Source organism: Penicillium longicatenatum (assembly GCF_028827895.1).
Source record: "Penicillium longicatenatum strain IBT 33135 chromosome Unknown contig_6_segment0_segment0, whole genome shotgun sequence".
NCBI lineage: Eukaryota > Fungi > Ascomycota > Eurotiomycetes > Eurotiales > Aspergillaceae > Penicillium > Penicillium longicatenatum.
In genome coordinates, this window is record NW_026643123.1 from 1,377,156 (window position 1) to 1,395,515 (window position 18,360).

Sequence of the window (18,360 nt, forward strand, 5' to 3'; positions counted from 1 at the left end):
TCGGTAGTAGGAACCGACTGTCGCGTTTGACCCACGGCAGGTTCCCCCCTTTCATTTGCAAAGTGGAGGGTATGACGATATGGATCAAAGCTTGCCAGGATTCTGCGAGATAACATTTGAGTTCCGAACTTTTCCAGGGCCCATATCTAATTTTTTAATTAGGGGGAGGGGAAACAACGCAAGCGATTCGGGAGGGATCAGCACTCGAAATAATGGATCGAGTGGATATCCGGCTTCGAGAAGGAAAACACGAAACTGGTGAATCCGTTGGCATATGCCCCGCAAGAGCGTTGCTGTCTCCCAGGGTTTTTCTGGGGGGCCTGGTTTGAGGGGCTGTTTCAGAACTGGGCATTGGCACAGCTGGGTGTAGAACAAGGCCCTGTTTTTTTTTGGTTCTGTTTTTGTTTTTGTTTTTTGTTTTCCCTCTGGGAACCGTTCGTCCAACCGGTGGACACAGATCGGCCGCACTGGGGCCCTTGCGATCGCGCGACTAACGATCCTGGGAAGGCGAGGGGGGCCGACGCGATCTCAGCCAGCCGAAACGAAAGTGATGTGGGGAATACATGGATCGCATGGCTTTTTTTCCTTTCTTGCGCGCCGAATTTCCCTTGGTTCACAGCCACTCGCATCCACTCGCGGACTTCTCCGTATCGGTTTTCGGTCTGGACACGAGCAGATGCAATGTGAGCCGCAAGGGGTCCGCATTTTCACCGTCAAATAAGTCGTGCAATCGCCCGCAGGTTTTTTTTGGAATTCTGTCAGAGTGGGGGAGGTCGGAGGAGGATGGATTGGAGAAGAGAGAGTGTGTACAGAGGGCATATGCGAGATGAAGTAGGTAAAAAAAAAATAAGAAATAAAAAATCAAATATAACTTTGAAAATAAACAACAACAACAAAGCAGTATATGATTATAACAGAACTCCCTACAATGTTGTTCTGATTTTCCTTATTTGCTTTCTTTTGATGACGATACTCCCTGCGTGACAATATTGACTTGCTCCTAGCGTGACCAATTGGCCCCAGCTGAGTTTAGCGCTAAAATCCCCCGAAGCGTTGTTGTTGTTGACCAAACTCCACACTCGCTCGTCATCGTCCCTGGTCTTTTCTCTTTCTTTACAGGGTCGACTGTGCGCTATATTTGTTTACACGTTCCTTTCTTCTTTACGGTTCCTGGCGCAGCATCTACGGAATCCTTTGGCATCCCTCCTCGCGCAACCATATGGGATGTCACTCACAAGGATTCTCGACCCTGCGGAGCTAAGCTGGAGGGTGCTTGACACTCTTTTCAGTGACCTCTGAGGATGGATCACATATCCACGGTAAGATCCCCCCCCTCGAGGAGTGGTTGTTGGAGCTAACGTGTTCGCTCAGCTCTGTGCCCTGAGCACCATCGGGATTGCATCCTCTGGTCTCGCACTCGGTCGGGTCGAACGAACCAAACAAAGTATTTTACGGCGCAAGACTTTGCCTTACGATCAACCATTGCCTCAACTCACTGAATCAACGCCAGTCGATGTTCGCCCCGAAACCTCTCGATCGGGACGACCGAACCCCGCGGGGGCGACTTGGACACTTAATGAAAATGAAACCGGCAGCGATAGTTCGCGGGGTAATCAATCCCAAGGGCCGGACCTAAGAAGAGCATCGCTGTCCTTTGGCGCAGCCAGGTTTCGTCGTCGTGGTCAAACCTTGACCAACCCACCCCTCCGCATTCCAGAAAATGAGCCAGCTGAGTCGCACTCTCGGCGACCTTCCACCGGTTGGTTGCGACGATTGTCAATGGCATCCTTTCAAAGTGAAAGCCCATTGACCAATAGTCCTGTAACACCGTCCTTCAGTGGATCTGCAAGCCCTATTTTCCCGCGTCCGCAGAGCCAACGCAGGTCTCCCAACAAACTGGTTAAGCGCATGTCCTCACAACATTCCAATGTACAACCTCTTTTCGTCAACACATCTGTTTCGACCACACCAGGTTTGCGCAGACCGGCCACCAGCTACCAGCGGTCGGAAACCATGCGATTGCAGTCTCCTCTTGTTACCGATTTTGATTCACGTTTCTCGGACCGGTACTCGGTTGAATCACCGGCGATCGAGGAGTTCGAAATCCAGACTCAAGAGGATTGGAAGCCATACTTTCACCCAAGATCTGAGGGTTTGTCTGAAAAGTTGGCGCGAAAAGTGCCTTCGACTAACCCAAAGGCTGCCAGTGTGCGACGAATAACTTCCGATCAGGAGAGTTTACCAGCCCTAGTCCTTGCAACCACTATCACAACCAAGGCCCCTGCGCAATTGGATCAACAAACTACCCCTATCACACCGGTGGTGTTCCGTAATCCATTCCAGACTGAGACCCCTGCGGTCGACCAAATCACTCCTCTACCAACCCCTCCACCGGAAAAAAGGATTCACAAGCACTCTTATTCCTTGAATGATATAGAGCCTAAGAAGATTGTGGTGAACACTGTAACCGCATCTGGTACTCCGATCATTGGGCGGCCCCGTGGTGGCTCGTTGAAGCGTGTGAAAGGAAGAACATTTTCTATTCCACGGTCAGAGCTTTCGAGGCTAGAGAAAGCAATCCCAGGCTCACCCCCAGCACTACCGCAACGACGGAATATTACTGACCCTAGTGTCTTTCGTCGGCCACATGCTCTTTCGCCGCCGGGGCTATCACTATCCAGCTTCGGGAGGGAGTCCCAGGCTGGGCCTCGATCGGTGTCGCAAGATTATACCATTGGTATGTCTCGACAACGACCGTTGACTTCGGATGCGGTTGCTTTGTCAACTTGGCAGCATTCCTGTCGACCGGAGGGCAATACGTACTCTTCTCTACGTCGTCGTCCGAAGCGGCACTCAATCACCGCATCAGATCCACCCTCCACAGTAATTGGCTCCGATGACACACGTGTATTCACGTCAAGTGATGAATACGAGACCGATATGATGACAGACTATTGGGATTCAATTCGAACGCGTGGGACCAATGGGGACGGAGTGAAAGGTCTGCGCATCGAGACGATGTTTGACAAGGCAGGCACGCAACTCTCTAATGAGGAAGTCACGACCCTGGAAGATCTTCTCCCGCGTGGCTCCTTCGCATCTCGCATGGAAAGAGATCCACCACTTTTCTCGGGTTCACTTCTTCCCGCGGCCCCTGTCCACATCAACGATATTGCTTCTCTGTCTGGGGATGAAGATGAGACGTGTAGCATGATCGGACCACTGGGTGGTGAAAAAGATGGTCCTTATTCACCCCTTGCTATACCTTTATCAGAGCAGAACTGCTCTGGTCTTCCTGCCATGTTGTCGAGCTCCCCCAGCGACGAGTTGCACGTTAGCCAGAAGATGAACATTTTCGACTGGTCGGAGCAGTCGCGGACTGATCGTGACATGTCAGACTCGGATGCCCGACCAAGGACGGTACATGGGAAGCAGAATGGCCTCGATAGAGGCAGCCGAGCAGCGTGTCGCAAGGTTCCCTCGGCAATTCACCTTCGGAGCCAAAGTGTGCCCGTGGCACGAGAAGTTGCCCAAAGTGATTCACGTCAGACTTCGGGTAAATTTGGCACCTGGGGTCTGGGTAGCAAGGGCGTCAGTGAGGACTGGGACAGCGATTTTGACTTTGAGGATGACGCCGAGGAGGCTACTCCCAGTCAAGATACCAAGACGACTGTGTCAGAAGGGCCTTCCCAAATCATGGCAGTTCCACAGGCCATCTTGGAGCGCCAGGCCAGCCTTCGAGGCCAATTTGGTCAGGTACAAGAACTTACGCTGTTGGTGGAGGAATTGAAGCGGTTGAGACACCAAGCAAGTGTCTTGGGCCTTTTGGGTGGACCGTCGAGTGAGTTGTGGAAGGAAGCGGAAGGGATCGTTAATTTGGCTACTATCGACGAGGATGAAGACCGTCGTTCGCCTCCCGGTTCGCCCTCTTCGCTCACTTTCAGTTTTGATGATTCGGATGAAGAAGGTCTGAATGTTTCGTCGAAGTACAACAGTACAGCTTCATGGCAAGGCAGCCCTCCGCAACCAGATTCTCTATCCCCTCCACCTTTCAACCCACCCAAGGCAAGCCACGAGAACTCCTCACAGCAAGAAAGCCAGCTGTATGGCTCGCCATTCCAGCAACTTTCCAAAAATTCACCCAAATCCAAGTCTGTACTGGACGTTCTCCAGCCTAGTCAACGCCCCGAGAGCTCGACCCTACCTCGGATCACTCCTTCCTCGCGTTCTCAGAAGCTTCCGTTTGATACATCCTCTCTAAGGGATCTTGTGGTTCGCGCCGGGGTGGTCACTCGTGCCTTGAAGGAGGTGATTCGAAAGGCCGAGGGTGTCGATACCAACCCGGAAGATGTATTTCCCTCCGATCCCCCATTTCGACGAATCTTCGACCAACCCTCTCAAGATGACTTTGCGGATTTTGAGGCTCAATTAGCCGAGATGCACTGATCGGTTTCCATCTTCCCTGTGAACGCCCCAGCCCTTGTCATCGTGGCCTCAATGATACCCCATACCTATACCCCGACTAATGTTCACCTCAACGGGGCCTGGAGTCGACTTGGTAAATCTCCAGTTTCAGCGATCTCTTGTCAGCCTCATTACTTCGATACCTCCAACCCACCATTTTGTCCACAGTTACCATTCTCTTCACCATGCTCTCCGAGCAAACGACTTTATCTTCTTCCCTAACAGGCGCCTCAAAAAGCCATTGCATCTCTGTACAACTTTTTCCTTTTCATGTACATTGCTCTACCATACCTTCTCTCCATCGTGCACGCACTATACAGCTGCGCTCTTGAGCCTGTACCAGCATCTCGGAGGTCATGTCGATTTCTTTTATTTTCTCTCTACCTCAGCGTCACCGCTCCTTTCCTTTCACCTTTGTTGCATATTTGCGCGGCTCATACTTCATAATTGCGCTCTAATAATCACGGAGGTTTGTTGATCGATATGATCTGCATTGTGATGATGTTTTTGAGAACGAAGACCTAATCATGAAACCCAATGAGGCTCAATGTCATGCATATTATTTGTACCTGGATTCAAGTCCACCATTTGGAGTACAGTATTTTTTTCTTACAAATCCCAATTCAGGATATAGAGCATTTTTCCCTAGACATTTACTTTTGGCCGTGTCCCGTTTCAGTATGTTAATTTGAAGTTTTGGTGCCCCCAATGATATAGATTGGCAACAGTACATACTTTTTTGTCACGAGTAAATTAATAGAGTATCAGAGGACACAGGCTTGCCGGTCGGTCTTCAAATTAACAAGTAGATCATTACCTCCCGTGAGTCTGCTTCGCCATTCTCGATGGTCTGAGGTCACCACAAATTCAATCTTTATATGTTTCCAAGTTTCCCAACCATATTTGAATATGCAACGAGAACGGTGGTGGATCCATATTGTTACTAGTCCGATATGGGCGGACAATATATATTGTCAAGGTCCGGACTGATAGCAGCCCTGGAGGCCAACAGATAGGCGAAAGGCTTTTAGACCTTGACCGCTCATATCTAGTGTAATTTCCTCACTGACAACCAACGCAGAACACAGTATTATGATCACAATTCCATATGGACCGAGGATTATCCGGTTGTGGTTCCCGACCTGCCAAGCTCATGGTGCGGGACGGGAAGAAAGAATGACGGGTTAAAATGAGGGCCATTCCAATGTCTCAGGTTAAAACATTGCGATGATTACATATCATGGGGGTGGCTTTACCCATGGCTGGGGCTAAAGAAAACAAGCCGTTGGTGGACTCAATCTAGTTAAAGGGGGATGGATGCGTATCCGTATCTATACTGTGGACTTCCTGAAAATAGATTTCTCGAACGTTAATCGTCCAATCAGGCGAGCTGCCCACCGGGGATGGAACCTTGGAATATTACGTATAGATTGTACAGATAGTACAGGTCACGCTTGGGACTTTCATCTCCGGTTCAGGGGCAGGGGGCCTCTGATTGGTCGGTACCTGACACCACCCGCGTTAGGGGCTCCATCCGAAAAGGAGCCTTGCAGCTGTTGAGACAGAAACCCAAGACATGACAACGACATCATGAGAGACAGCACGAAGATTAATGTCTGGCAAGGTAGTCACTTGGCGAGGAAGACAGAGAGATCAAGGGTTGTTTTTGTTTATGTTTTGGGTTGTGGTTTTGTTTTTGCCTCCAGGGAACCTGATGAACCATTGAAGTGCGGAGATTCGAAAAGAAACCCGTACTGTATGTATGATACGCCACACAGACTTCAGAGTCTCGCCCCTTCTCCTCTTTTTCCTTTTCCTCCTTCATCTCTCGTTTCTCTCCCCGACCCTCATTCATTCACTCTTGGCTGCTGGCCGCCACTCTTTTGATCCCAAGGACGATTGTCCTGTTCACTCCTTTAACCTGGCCCCGAATCTTTTCGATCTACCGAACCTCTTCTCTTTCAAACGATTCTCCAATATCGGCTCTTGTGAATTTTAAATGACTTCGAATTAAACTTCATCTCTCTTCCGGAATTTGTGTGGGTGTACGTTGTCGGCCGACGTGCTGGAAGCGGAGCCGCTCAATTTACTCCCAACATGCCTCACCATCATACCAACCTGGTGATGGGGCACGTTCGACGGGATGTGGTACCCTCCCATCGACTGCCACTTTTGGTCCCGACCACAACTCACCTGGGGGGCTTGCCCTCTCTGGTGGTGCGAGCCGATTCATCAACCTCGACATCAACCTCAACATCGTCCGAAAAACCTACCAGCAACTTGGATACGACTGTTTTGCCCGTAGTGCTCGGTGCAGGGTAGGTTTTTCTTGCCGTGGTAAATAAAGCTCCGGGATCAACGACTGACTCTTTCATCAGTGTTCCTATTATTTGTGCTATCATAGTCTTTATCATCCTTCACAGGAGACACGTGAAAAAGTTGATACATGAGGATGCGAATGATAAGCACAAATCTCTAGATTTCGGCCTAGATGATGTGAACCCTCACCGGCAGAAAAAAGCCCCCAATGGAATGCCCCAGATGATGGAACCTAGCCATGCTAAGGGGCTCTCTCTCGATGTTTATCCTTATCTGATGCCCCCGGGTCTTCACAGCTCTCGAGATTCCATACATTCCATCTCTCGATCGATTGACGATGACAAGTACCGCCCCGCCACATTTATCACAAATGACAACGCCTCCGTCAGGTCATTCCCGAGAAATCGGGATGATGCTTCTAGTGTGGCAGGGTCAACTCGGTTTGGTAACGCAGAGGAGCCTAACGCGGGCCTTCTCCGGAACGCTCAACGGATGTCTCGCTCGTCACCACCTCTGCACCGTGGCCCTTCAAATGAGCCAACGTCGCCCCCTTCTGCGCATCTACACCAGGACTATCTTGGACCGACTCCGGGTATGACGCCTTATCCCGTGGAGCATAATGAGCCAGCACACGGAGTGGCTCTTGGCAGCCCTGCTGGTGATTCCAATATCCATGAGAGAACGGCCTCGCCTCCAGCCCCAGAACCCCAATTTAATTTACCGGCGCCTCAATTCAACTTCAACTCGGCATCAGAGCTTCATTTCGACACCCCTGCTAATGCGCACGGCAACGATTCGAACAATTTCTATGAGGACCGCCCCAATTTCCCGCTGTCAGAACCGATGCAATCTCACCAGGCTGAACCTGCTCAGGCGCCCAGCATGCAGCTTCCTCGTATCTCCCTGCCAGTCAGCGATATCACCAGTAGTGACTATGGTGATGACCATCGCAAGTCAGAACTGGTGATCCCCGAGGTGAATATTCATGGTGCTGAGGAGGCGGAACATCAGCAGGAATCCAAGAAAATGCCAGAGCTTCCAGATGAACCCCAAACCCTGGATCCTGTCTATGACACTCGTCGTGATACCCGCCGGTTGACTCTCGGTGTCCGACCATTGCCCCCAGAGGACCCAGCCGACAACCCGGAGCAGCGTGCCAACCGGATTCGCTCCTTCTATAAGGAGTACTTCGACGATAGCAAGCGGGAGACCACTTACTACGAAGACTACGGTCCCGAATTCTACGAGGGTGGCGGCTATGTCTATGACCCAACAAATGGGGATTACTACGATGCAGACCCCCCTGCTCCGTTTGCTGAGCCAATAGGCCGCCGGGCCATGACTCCTCCACCTCGAATGCCGCCCCGATTCCAAGGAGCTGCCCGTCATATGGCGACTAACTCCGCCGGTGGCATTGGTGGCCCCGGGCCTCGTGCCTTCTCCTCTGCTTCTGGGCGAGGACCTGGTCCTAAGGCCCCCCGTCGACCAATGCCTCCACCGGCACCGCTTCAAGTTCTGCCCACACCGCACATGTTGAATGACGATTCCATTCTGACTGCAGCGGCTTTTGCCCCGGGCCACAACTTCCGCGATCAACAAGCAGGTCGTCCCGAGACGCCTACTGGAGGCATGCAACCTTACAGCCCTGCGCTCCGCGCTCACACTCCCCTGATGTCGTCATTCGATGATCTTGCTGTGATCCCCAGCCCGTAAGACCTTCTCGCTTAACAGCTTTCCGTGTTCTTGATCCTCAGCTAACATACTCTCCAGTCATGCCCTGCGCAAGTCCGGCACATTCACGAGTCTGGACTTTGCCCCGCCTCCCCGGTTCAAGAACCAGGACGGTGGTGGCAGTGACGCCGGTAGCATTCGCAGCAATCGGACCGGCATCTCTAACACCCACCAGAACAACATTCGCATGGGTAACTATCGGGTCAGCCGTCTGCCGGCCGGAGTGGTTGGCACCCGGGATGACATGATGACCAGCTTGCGCCCGACTATGGACCTGACGCGATAAAAGCTCTGCCCTTCCTTGTCACGACCTTGTTGTTTTGGTGTTGTACTTCTCGTTCAGGACACCTGTGATGACCTGCATTTTCCTTTTCTATTTTTCAACATAGTTTCCCGGTGCTCTCTGCAGCGGAGGACGGTCTCATTGGCATTCCCTCTTCCCGGATTTGTTTCTTTATCTCACATTCTTGGAATTTTCGTCCCGGCGTAAATAGATGATGGTTTGAAGCTTTTTTCTTGCAGTACGTCACAAGGTTTTGAATTTAATATTCTTGTACGGCAATGTCCCTTGCTTGGCTGTATATATGCATTGCAATCCAATTTGGCGGAGCTGGACCTATGTCCAGACTCCGATCGACCACGTTCTTTCCTGTTTTCACTCTGTGTAGACTTCTAGACCACTGACGTCGTCACTGCTAGACGAATCTTTATTTTCACAGAGTCCAGAAGCCTCGCAATAGCATAAATGAGAAGGTCCCAAGATTCGATGGTGATTGGACCCGACTAGAACGAGGACGTAAGTCGAGCCACAGTGGAGATTCCCCGTTCCCCCTTTTGCTTCTGGTTACGCAGGTCCCGCATGGAGGAAATTGAGATCTGGCCTTGTACGCGAAGTGAAGATGAACCTCAATGCTTAGATCCATCGTACAATATAATACTCCAGATGAATTTTGACTATCATTGTGTACCGAAACAAGAACCAAAACAGCGAACCTTGGTCCTCGAATGAAATTGCTGCTAAAAAAAAAAAAAAAAGGAAAAACCTGGAAACCGTTGAGCCTACCCTTTGTATCGTCCAATCATCGATCGTCTCTCTGTGGCAACTGAATCCGCGCTGCATCATGATGTCGAGCATTCTGTTTGGTCTTTCTTATGCAGGATACGATGCAGAGACTAAGATCGATGAACTCGAACTCTATTTGCAGTAACTCGTAGGGTGACTCTGTTGATGGAATCTCCTCAAGGTATTCACGATTACACTTTTTCGGTAAGCGACTACAAGTGACTTAGGTAATCAACATCAACATCGTCAAGTAAGGGCAACCGGTCGCATGGCCGGATCCAGGGATAGATCTAATTTCGAGAAGTAAATCCGATCATAATAATCATAATGCTACCTTGAGTAACCAGATGTAGTGATGCAAGCAGTGGATTCAATCTATTAATACGACCATACCACTAAGAATGCGGATACCGTTCCATCTCGACCGGGAGCGTAATCAATTCTCTCCACTTTCTCTCTCTCTCACTGCCCCGTTTTTCCCTTTTCACACATTTCCATCTCATGGCTCCCGACTAGATTCGGTGATTTGGGGCACCTTTTCTTTTTCTTCGAGTCTTCCTCATTTCTGCTTTTCCAAATCACCGGATGCTTACTCTGCCCATCGACTTGAACCCCCTGAGGCCAACAACCACCCCCATCTCTCCAGAGACCGACCCCAATTTCCTTCTTTGAAACGCGTCTTCACTCGAATCGCCCGTCACTCGTTATTCGGTCGATATATGAACTTTCTTTGGATACTTCACTCCGCGCTTTTCATTTGAGATTGGAAGTGTAATCTCGACTTAAGATCCGATCCGATCGGTTTCCCGACATCCCGACCAACCCACCATCTCGAATCTTACAATTGCTACGAACAACATATTAAACCCTTTCACCATGTCGGCGGCAGCAAAGCGGGCTTCCGGTGCTGGTTCCAGCGTGGGCGCGGTCGTCGCTGGTGCCACTGACACGACGGCTGCTGAGACGACGGCCACCAGTGCCAGCGCAGCGGATCCAACGACGACCAGTGCAACAGAAGCAACAACGTCTAGCGCCGCAGCCACCACCACCAGCGAGCCCACCACCAGCTCCACCAGCTCCACTAGTACAAGCACCACTTCGACCGAGCCCACCACCACGGCGGCCCCAACTTCTACGACAGATTATACGACCACGACTTCTTCCGAATCCACCAGTTCGACCACCTCGAGCACCACGAGTGAGCCGACCACCAGCAGCTCTAGCTCAGAATCCCAACAAGCGACCACAGTCTACATTACCTCGACTGCCACCGGTGGGGCCGTCACGACACACGCCTCCACGATCGATTCGGCCTCATCCAACACGGCGGCCCTGTCGACCTCAACGGGCGCAGCTACCGGAAGTGGTGGTGGCCTCTCCGCCAGCGGCACCATTGCGGTTGCGGTGGTTGTCCCCGTCGTCTCTGTGGCACTGATCGCCCTCGCCGCGATTTTCTTCTGGCGGAAGCGCAAGGCTAAGAAGGCGGCCGAGGAGGAGCGTCGCAAAGAAGTGGAAGAGTATGGCTTCAACCCGAACAATGACGCGACTTTCCCCGGTATGGGCGGTAGTGTGGCGCCCAAGGATGATACCTCGTCTGGTTACCGTGGTTGGGGAACCACATCAGCTGGCCGCAAGGCCTCGACCAACCTCTCCAGCGGAATGGGAATGGCCATGTCTGAAGGCAGTGGCCAGTACCACCACAACGCTACCCCCAGTGAGGGCACTGTGCAGTATTCGGACGGAGTTCGACCAGACTCCGGAGAGATTGTTGAACCAATTGGGGTGCTGGGTGCAGCCCCCGTAGCGGCCAACAACCGCAATGGAGACATTCACCGGGGGGCTTCGAATGCTTCGTCTGCCTACTCTGCGGCTAACCGATCAGAGGCGTCCGAGGAGAGTCACATGTCTGCTGCACACCCGTCAGGCGGTTACTATAGCGATAACCCTTACTACGGAGAGATGACTGGGCATGGTGCCTACGGGGATGATTCCTACCAGCCTGTGATCCGTGATGTCCAAGCGCGCCGCAACACTCGTATTGAGAACCCAGGTGTCTACCCTCGACAAGGGAATGCCGGAATCGCTCAGAACTTCTAAGATGCCTCGATATTATTATCTCCAAACCCACACGATCATCGTTTGCCTTTCCCAAAAAATTCGGCTTTTTTCCGACCTGATCCATTCTCTCTCTCGATTTTTCTTTTCCTTTTTCTTTTGAACCACCGCCGATTCCATTCCTTCTTTTATGGGCTCCTTTGTAATCTTGGCCCGGTGCCCTTGTTGTTCCCGGCGTGGTCAATTTTCTCTTCCTCATGTGTTTATTGACCCTGTAACCTCTTAGTTCTCCCTTTCTCATAATAGGCTTGGGGGGGTTTGTCTTTCCCCTGTTTGGTTCGTCATGCTTCCTCGTTATCTTTTCTTTTCTGTTTTCCCGATCTGTTTGATATATCCCTCGCATCTGGTTTCTACCATACCCGTCGTTGTTCTGGTTCTCTTTCTCTCTTTCTCCCTTCGCATGTACATTGTACCCTGCTACTCAGAAACTGAGTCAGTAGGGTATAGGGAGTTGTGATTTCACTTTTTCTGTACTTTTCAAAGTATATTTGAACCCGAAGAAATGGAGTCACCCGATTCATCTGTGTCTAAAACGTAGTAGTAGAAGCTGTTGATTGGATCTCACCCATTTTTATGTCGTGTTATATAGTAAGTGTATTCCAGACAGAATGCTATATCTATGCCGGGTTCCTGAAGTTCAAAGACCATACTTGCTAGCTGGATCCAAGTCAATGCAAGATAATGCTTCATTCGCGCCATATAACTAATCAATGCTTGGTCACAGCAATAGCAAAAACTCCTTAATCACCTTCATGTTAGGTCCATTCTAGGGTCAGGGGGTACTTTTGTCCACGATAATACTATTCCGAATTCCGAATGCTAGTTGATGAGTGAACTACTTAGTTGAGTTAGTTACTACGCCTTACCCAGTCATAACACGGAGTGGGCATCTAATTAGCCCACCAGGCATATATGACTATAAATTATGAGGGGGACTGAGATACTTCTGAGGTACCTGTGTTATGTATGGCTAGCCCATACAAATTGCAAGTCCCTCCACGTACTGTGGAGACTGAACTCATATCCTGTCGTCCCGAAACGTGCGCCCGCTGTTCACGGTGATTGGCGGTCCAAGCTCCCCACCAGCTTTAACCTCTTGAACCTCGTTCCTTCAGTTTTTGGAAATCGCGGGAAACGCCTCAACTCGGATTGATTGGCTCGTTTTCATTTTGCAGCAAGAAGAGCCAGTACCTGAGATCTCTGACTTTCGTGGAATGTACCACTCTGAAAGGGATTGAACTCTCGAAAAACTCCCCCCGCCTAGCACTCGATGTCCCTCTACGCTTAATGGAATACATGCGCCAAAACGGGATATCTCTCTCTTCCTGTCATACGCCTTCTGGTGACACTACGGAGTACAGCTGTCCCACTATAATCTTTCCCCACCCGTCGCGCTGTTGCCCCCCCTCTGCCCACTTGACTCGAGGTCCTCTGTCTGGGGTGCCTAGCAGCCCTCCCCTCCTCTTCTTTCTTCCTTACCTCACCTCACCCAATACTCTTAAGAATTCCCCGACCCCTCACCCCTCGTGAGCATCCAGATTCTGTTCCACGATTGACATCCCCTGTGAGCCGACGCTCTCCAGCTGAGAGCCCGTAAAGATGTGAGTGACAGTTCCCGCCTCCAGTGCGCAACCGAGACCCTGACCCTCCCGCAGGAAGTTCGGCAAACAGATTCAGCGCCGGCAACTTGATCTTCCCGAATATGCGGCCAGTTTCGTTAATTACAAGGCATTAAAGAAGGTGGGATTACCTCTACAGCCCAATCGACGCAGTGGTCTTCAGGCTCACGGCTAATACCCCCCGCAGCTGATCAAGCAACTGAGTGCCACGCCGACAATTCCAGCCCAAAGGACCCCCGAAGAAATTGCTCAGGATGGAACTCTGGACCCGCAAGCCTCGCTTCGAGCGAACAAAGAGGTGTTCTTTTTCCGCTTGGTGAGTTCAGGAAGCTCCTCATTACTACCTGCCGGTGACTAACGGAACTAAATCAGGAACGGGAGATTGAGAAAGTCAATGCATTCTACCTACAGAAAGAGTCCGAGGTAAATATTGCTTCCCCTCCATGTAGATGAATATCCACTGATCCGGTCACCAGTTCTCGTTACGTCTCAAAACCCTAGTCGACAAGAAGCGCGTGGTTCAGTCTCGGACCAGTTCCAATTCCAAAGCTCCATCCAACTTCATGGCATTATTTGAGGGCTTCCAACAATTCGATGGCGACCTGAATAAATTGCAGCAGTTTGTGGAAATCAATGAGACTGCCGCATCCAAGATTTTGAAGAAATGGGACAAGACATCTAAATCCCGGATGAAGGAACTCTACCTGCAGCGCGCAGTCGAAGTGCAACCCTGTTTCAATCGGGAGGTTCTTCGAGATCTGTCAGATCGAGCAACTACAGCCCGGTTGGAGTTGGAGGCTTGGGCCGAGGGCGAGAACATACAATTTGATATGTCGCGGCCCACAGAGCGTGGGACAGCCCCTGTATTTGGTACCGAGGAAGAGGAGCTGGACCTCCAAATATTACAATCTGCCTCACAGGGAAATCTACAGAACTTGCGCGAGTGGCTAAGCAAGTTAGCGTCATTCCCCGATGCGCAAGAACGAGCCACGCGGACGTTCCTGACGGCCATCAATGGATTCTCTGACGAGGTCCTCGCTCTCCTCCTGGAGAGTAAATTGGTTGACGTTCATGCCGAGGATGATATCAATGAGCGGAACTGCCTTCACGAAGCCGCCATTTCTGGACGAGACTTTGTTCTCAAGGCGGGAATTGCCGCATCGGTTGATATTGCTCGATCCGATGTTTATGGGCGAATTCCCCTCCACTACGCATGTATGCACGGTCGTGTGGACATGGTCCGGGACCTACTGGCAGTAGGCCCGCAGACAGTGGATATAATGGATCACGATAACTTCACCCCTCTCATCCACAGCATCGTGAAACGTCAACTCGCGTGTGCGAAGCAGGTCCTGATTAGCAATGCTCGCATCGATCCAGCATCAGAATCGGATCATATTCCCTTGAATCTTGCCTGCCAGCATGGATCATTATCCATTGTGCAGATGCTTCTGGAGCGAAAGGCCCGGCTGCTGCCAGATGCGGAGGGTCTTTACCCTCAACATATGGTAGCTCGGGCATCGCAATCACCAGATCTGCTTCTCTTGCTGAAGCAACACGGAGCTGATTTGAACCAAAGGGACAAACTATACCAATGGACGCCATTGTTCCACGCGGCAAGCGAGGGTTGTGTACCGTGTCTGCGGACACTTCTGGAGCTTGGTGTAGATTCACAGATCGCAGATGAAAAGGGTCTTTCTGCTATGTATTACGCTGCCTGGGAAGGGCATCTTGAGTGTATGCTTCTCCTCTGGGCTCAACCCCTGAATGATGCCCCTTCACAGCGACCACTTGATGTGTTGAATGGCTTCCAGATCCCGCAATCTAGCTCCATGGATGAGGACTATGGGAGACGAGCGGGCTCTGCTGAGATGGAGATTGCTGATGGCATTCCTGATCTTTCTTTACCCCCTCCCATCATCCCTCTACGACGCTACGGCCACAACTTCCTTGACAAGAAGGTCTTTGTACAGCTACTGTTTGACCAAGGGAACACCGGGTCTATCATCTTCGACCAGGCTGGCCGGCACCCAGCCGCCCGGCTGACTATCTCGTCCAAGCTGTCTGACTTGATTCCTCGTACCATAATGCTCCCCATTCAAGAAGACTCTCGCACAATATCTTTCCATGTGGACAACCTGGACACCTTCGCGGTGGATTTCGAGATCTTTCCTACTTTTGGCTCTAAAGTGATCGCAAAGAGTGTGGCCTTGCCGGTAACGTTCCGTGCCGAGAGATCTAGCACAGGTTCATGCTGCCTTCCTCTCTTTGATCCTCGCCTTCGGGCTATTGGTCAACTGCAGTTCAACTTCCAAGTCATCAAGCCGTATCACGGTGATCCTCTGGAGATCACCCACTTTGCGACGTACTGGAAGGCGACTGGTGCCATCGACTCAGAGCACAACGGGTTGGTCACTGGCTCCAGCTTATCAGGGGACTATGTTCAACTGTTCGTGCAACTGACACGGGATCGGGTGCCGGTGCTCTACCCTCAGTTCCTCATTAACCATCATGGAATCGACATTCCAGTCTGTCATTTGACATATGCGCAACTCCAGGCTATTGGCGCGGAGAGGGGTGTCAACCGATCCCAAATTATACAGTTCTTGAAGACTCAGGCGCTCAATGATATGCCACAGGCCCATCGTCTTCTAGCAGAGTCGTTCATGTCCCTACAAGATGTTCTGCAGGAATTGCCCCAGGGTCTGAACATCAACCTTTCTATTCTCTATCCGTCCAGCGCCGAAGAAAAATCTCTCGAGATGACCTCTTTAGCCGATGTCAACAGTTTTGCTGATGCGATTTTGACTGTCGTCTTCCACCATGCGCGCGTCTCTCGCGACAAGAACCCCGATTTCATGCGGTCTATGGTGTTCACTTCTTATAACCCCAACATCTGCACTGCCTTGAACTGGAAGCAACCTAATTGTAGGCTTTTGAATTCCCTGGTGGCTTTTCATTCCAAAGTCATCATTGCTAACTCTCTTCTCTCTCTAGACCCCGTTCTTCTTTGCAATGATTTGGGACAGATTCGAGATCTGGCCCGCAATGTGGACACCCTTCCTGATGTCAACAGTAGCGGTCGCACCTCTATGTCGATTAAGGAGTCTGCGCGGATCGCTCAGACTAATAACTTCATGGGCTTGATTTGCCGGTCTAGTCTTCTTGTACGTTCTACCTGTCCCTCACTCTTGAGAAACTCAGGGGTTGCTTGAGTTATTGGCTAACCGCCGCTATAGAACGTTGTTCCCTCACTTGTGGAGACAATCAAAGAACTTGGCCTTGTCTTGGTGGCTGATACATCCGACGAGGCAGGCCAGCCTGACCGCAGGAATTCTCTTACTGATGCCAGCGCTGTCGGTGTGGCTGAATGGGCCTACCGCATGCCCGATGGGGTGAACGGTGCCATGAAAGCCAACGGCGTTCTCCGCTTCAACGACATGATTGACATGTGAGGACATGCCCCCTTGAGACGAAGACAACGAGATTTGAGTAGCCTTATGCCGTTCTCTCATGTTCATGATTTTCCTTTGTTTTCTTGACCGGTTATCAGGGCGGATCATTTATTTCCCAGCGAGTTCTAATGCGAATACTTGGTTTGTGTACCTGGTTTTTCATTTTCCCTGATTTATTTCCTCTTTTCTCTCTTTGCTCTCTGGTCTCATGGCGCTGGGATAGATGGCTTTCTGATGGGAGGAGTTGTATCATATCTTGTAGATTGAGTGGGGAGGGCGTCTGCGCCGGTATTAGATCTAAAATGGCTAATGTACAATGTTACTCCCAAATATCACAAACACCGATTCTTCTCGCTATGCTTTATAGGTGACCATCCTATTCTCAGGGAGTCTTGGGCCTGCGCTTTCCAATGTTGTAGCCCCAACTGCGCAGTACTTGGACAACTTTCGGGGTCACCGCCGCCGTCAATGGGACTCGAACGAAGATGAAGACACTCTTGTGGATGGCATATGCCAATGCAAGCTGTGTCCATATACCTAATGCGAGCAGATCATGAGATGGAATGTTCGATATATGTTAAGAGGGAAAGAACCTACTAGCTTCTTCATATTTGGATGCCTCTGTCTGAACAAGGCTACCGTCCTCTTCACCCTCCGTCTTCGTCTCAGGCCAGATTGACGGGAATGTATTCTTCACCGACTGCACCACCACATGCTCGTAATGGCCGATTCGCTCGGGGCCTAGTAGCCGTACAGCCGCAAAGCAGATCGGAAAGTCCAAGGCCGATAATGTCAGATAAACACCTAGTGCAGCCCAACCGTATTCGCGAGACAACTTGCGTAGTCGTTGCGATACCGAGCCACCCTCCTTCGAGGGCTCGGACGCATTGCTCGAAGATCCCGAGTTGAAGCGCCGGTTTGTCCTTTGTCTGGGAAGCTGCACCGATCGCAGTCCCGGCCGCGATCGTGGCATCACACGACTGGTATAGTTCGTCGCCGTTGTCAGGGACCGGCGCATGGTTTGGGATACTTGAGAGCTGAGGGATGGCTGGCGTTGGAGGATGAATAGGGTCTGTCGGTACGCGGGTGCGGCTCTCATGAGCTCGGCCTGCGCGAGCCATCGCGAGAGGAGGGAAGGTCGGAAGGACATTTGGCTGTATTCGTCAAAGATGCTCCCGATGTTGAGTATAAGAATAGGGCGGCAATAATCCAAGGGGGAAGGGGGGGAGTCCGAGATTTGTTGATCGGAGATTCTTTTTTTTTCCACTGAGATCGGGGCGATCCTCTGCCGGTGACTTCGGCCGCTCCGGTCCGATCATGCATGCGGCTCGGACTTAAAATGGATTGACCGGCTGATCATGATGGTATAGACTTGAATACTGTTACCAGTCTCTCGCAGTTTTGATTTGATGGATTCAAGTTATTTTGGAGAGAAAGACTATACAATGTCTAGCAATACGTATATCTAGGTAGCTTTATGCCCCAAATACCTCCAGTGTTTGAACTTTGTGAGTTATTCCCCCATGTATATGGCATATGAAGATCAGTAAATAATACATCAAGTATATAGAGAGTACCGCGAGATTGAACACAA

The 18,360-nt window shown here is 50.9% G+C and overlaps 5 protein-coding genes across 5 annotated transcripts; 4 read left to right on the forward strand and 1 right to left on the reverse strand.

The window, feature by feature from the left end:
* Nucleotides 1-1,301: 1,301 nt before the first annotated feature.
* N7484_008722 (uncharacterized protein) lies at nucleotides 1,302-4,446 on the forward strand (the record flags this gene model as incomplete). Its single annotated transcript, XM_057119109.1, has 2 exons — nucleotides 1,302-1,319; nucleotides 1,372-4,446. The coding sequence occupies 2 exons, from the start codon at nucleotides 1,302-1,304 to the stop codon at nucleotides 4,444-4,446; spliced, it is 3,093 nt and encodes a 1,030-aa protein (XP_056968664.1).
* A 2,115-nt stretch (nucleotides 4,447-6,561) lies between these two features.
* Nucleotides 6,562-8,800, forward strand: N7484_008723 (uncharacterized protein; the record flags this gene model as incomplete). Its single annotated transcript, XM_057119110.1, has 3 exons — nucleotides 6,562-6,782; nucleotides 6,843-8,492; nucleotides 8,554-8,800. 3 exons carry the CDS (start codon nucleotides 6,562-6,564, stop codon nucleotides 8,798-8,800), a joined length of 2,118 nt encoding a protein of 705 aa, XP_056968665.1.
* A 1,653-nt stretch (nucleotides 8,801-10,453) lies between these two features.
* N7484_008724 (uncharacterized protein) lies at nucleotides 10,454-11,674 on the forward strand (the record flags this gene model as incomplete). The annotated part of the gene is made up of 1 exon (XM_057119111.1): nucleotides 10,454-11,674. The coding sequence occupies one exon, from the start codon at nucleotides 10,454-10,456 to the stop codon at nucleotides 11,672-11,674; it is 1,221 nt and encodes a 406-aa protein (XP_056968666.1).
* A 1,720-nt stretch (nucleotides 11,675-13,394) lies between these two features.
* Nucleotides 13,395-16,766, forward strand: phoC (uncharacterized protein; the record flags this gene model as incomplete). The annotated part of the gene is made up of 5 exons (XM_057119112.1): nucleotides 13,395-13,403; nucleotides 13,499-13,627; nucleotides 13,684-13,734; nucleotides 13,788-16,478; nucleotides 16,551-16,766. 5 exons carry the CDS (start codon nucleotides 13,395-13,397, stop codon nucleotides 16,764-16,766), a joined length of 3,096 nt encoding a protein of 1,031 aa, XP_056968667.1.
* Nucleotides 16,767-17,148: 382 nt separating this feature from the next.
* On the reverse strand, nucleotides 17,149-17,916 carry N7484_008726 (uncharacterized protein; the record flags this gene model as incomplete). The annotated part of the gene is made up of 2 exons (XM_057119113.1): nucleotides 17,149-17,303; nucleotides 17,364-17,916. 2 exons carry the CDS (start codon nucleotides 17,914-17,916, stop codon nucleotides 17,149-17,151), a joined length of 708 nt encoding a protein of 235 aa, XP_056968668.1.
* Nucleotides 17,917-18,360: the final 444 nt, after the last annotated feature.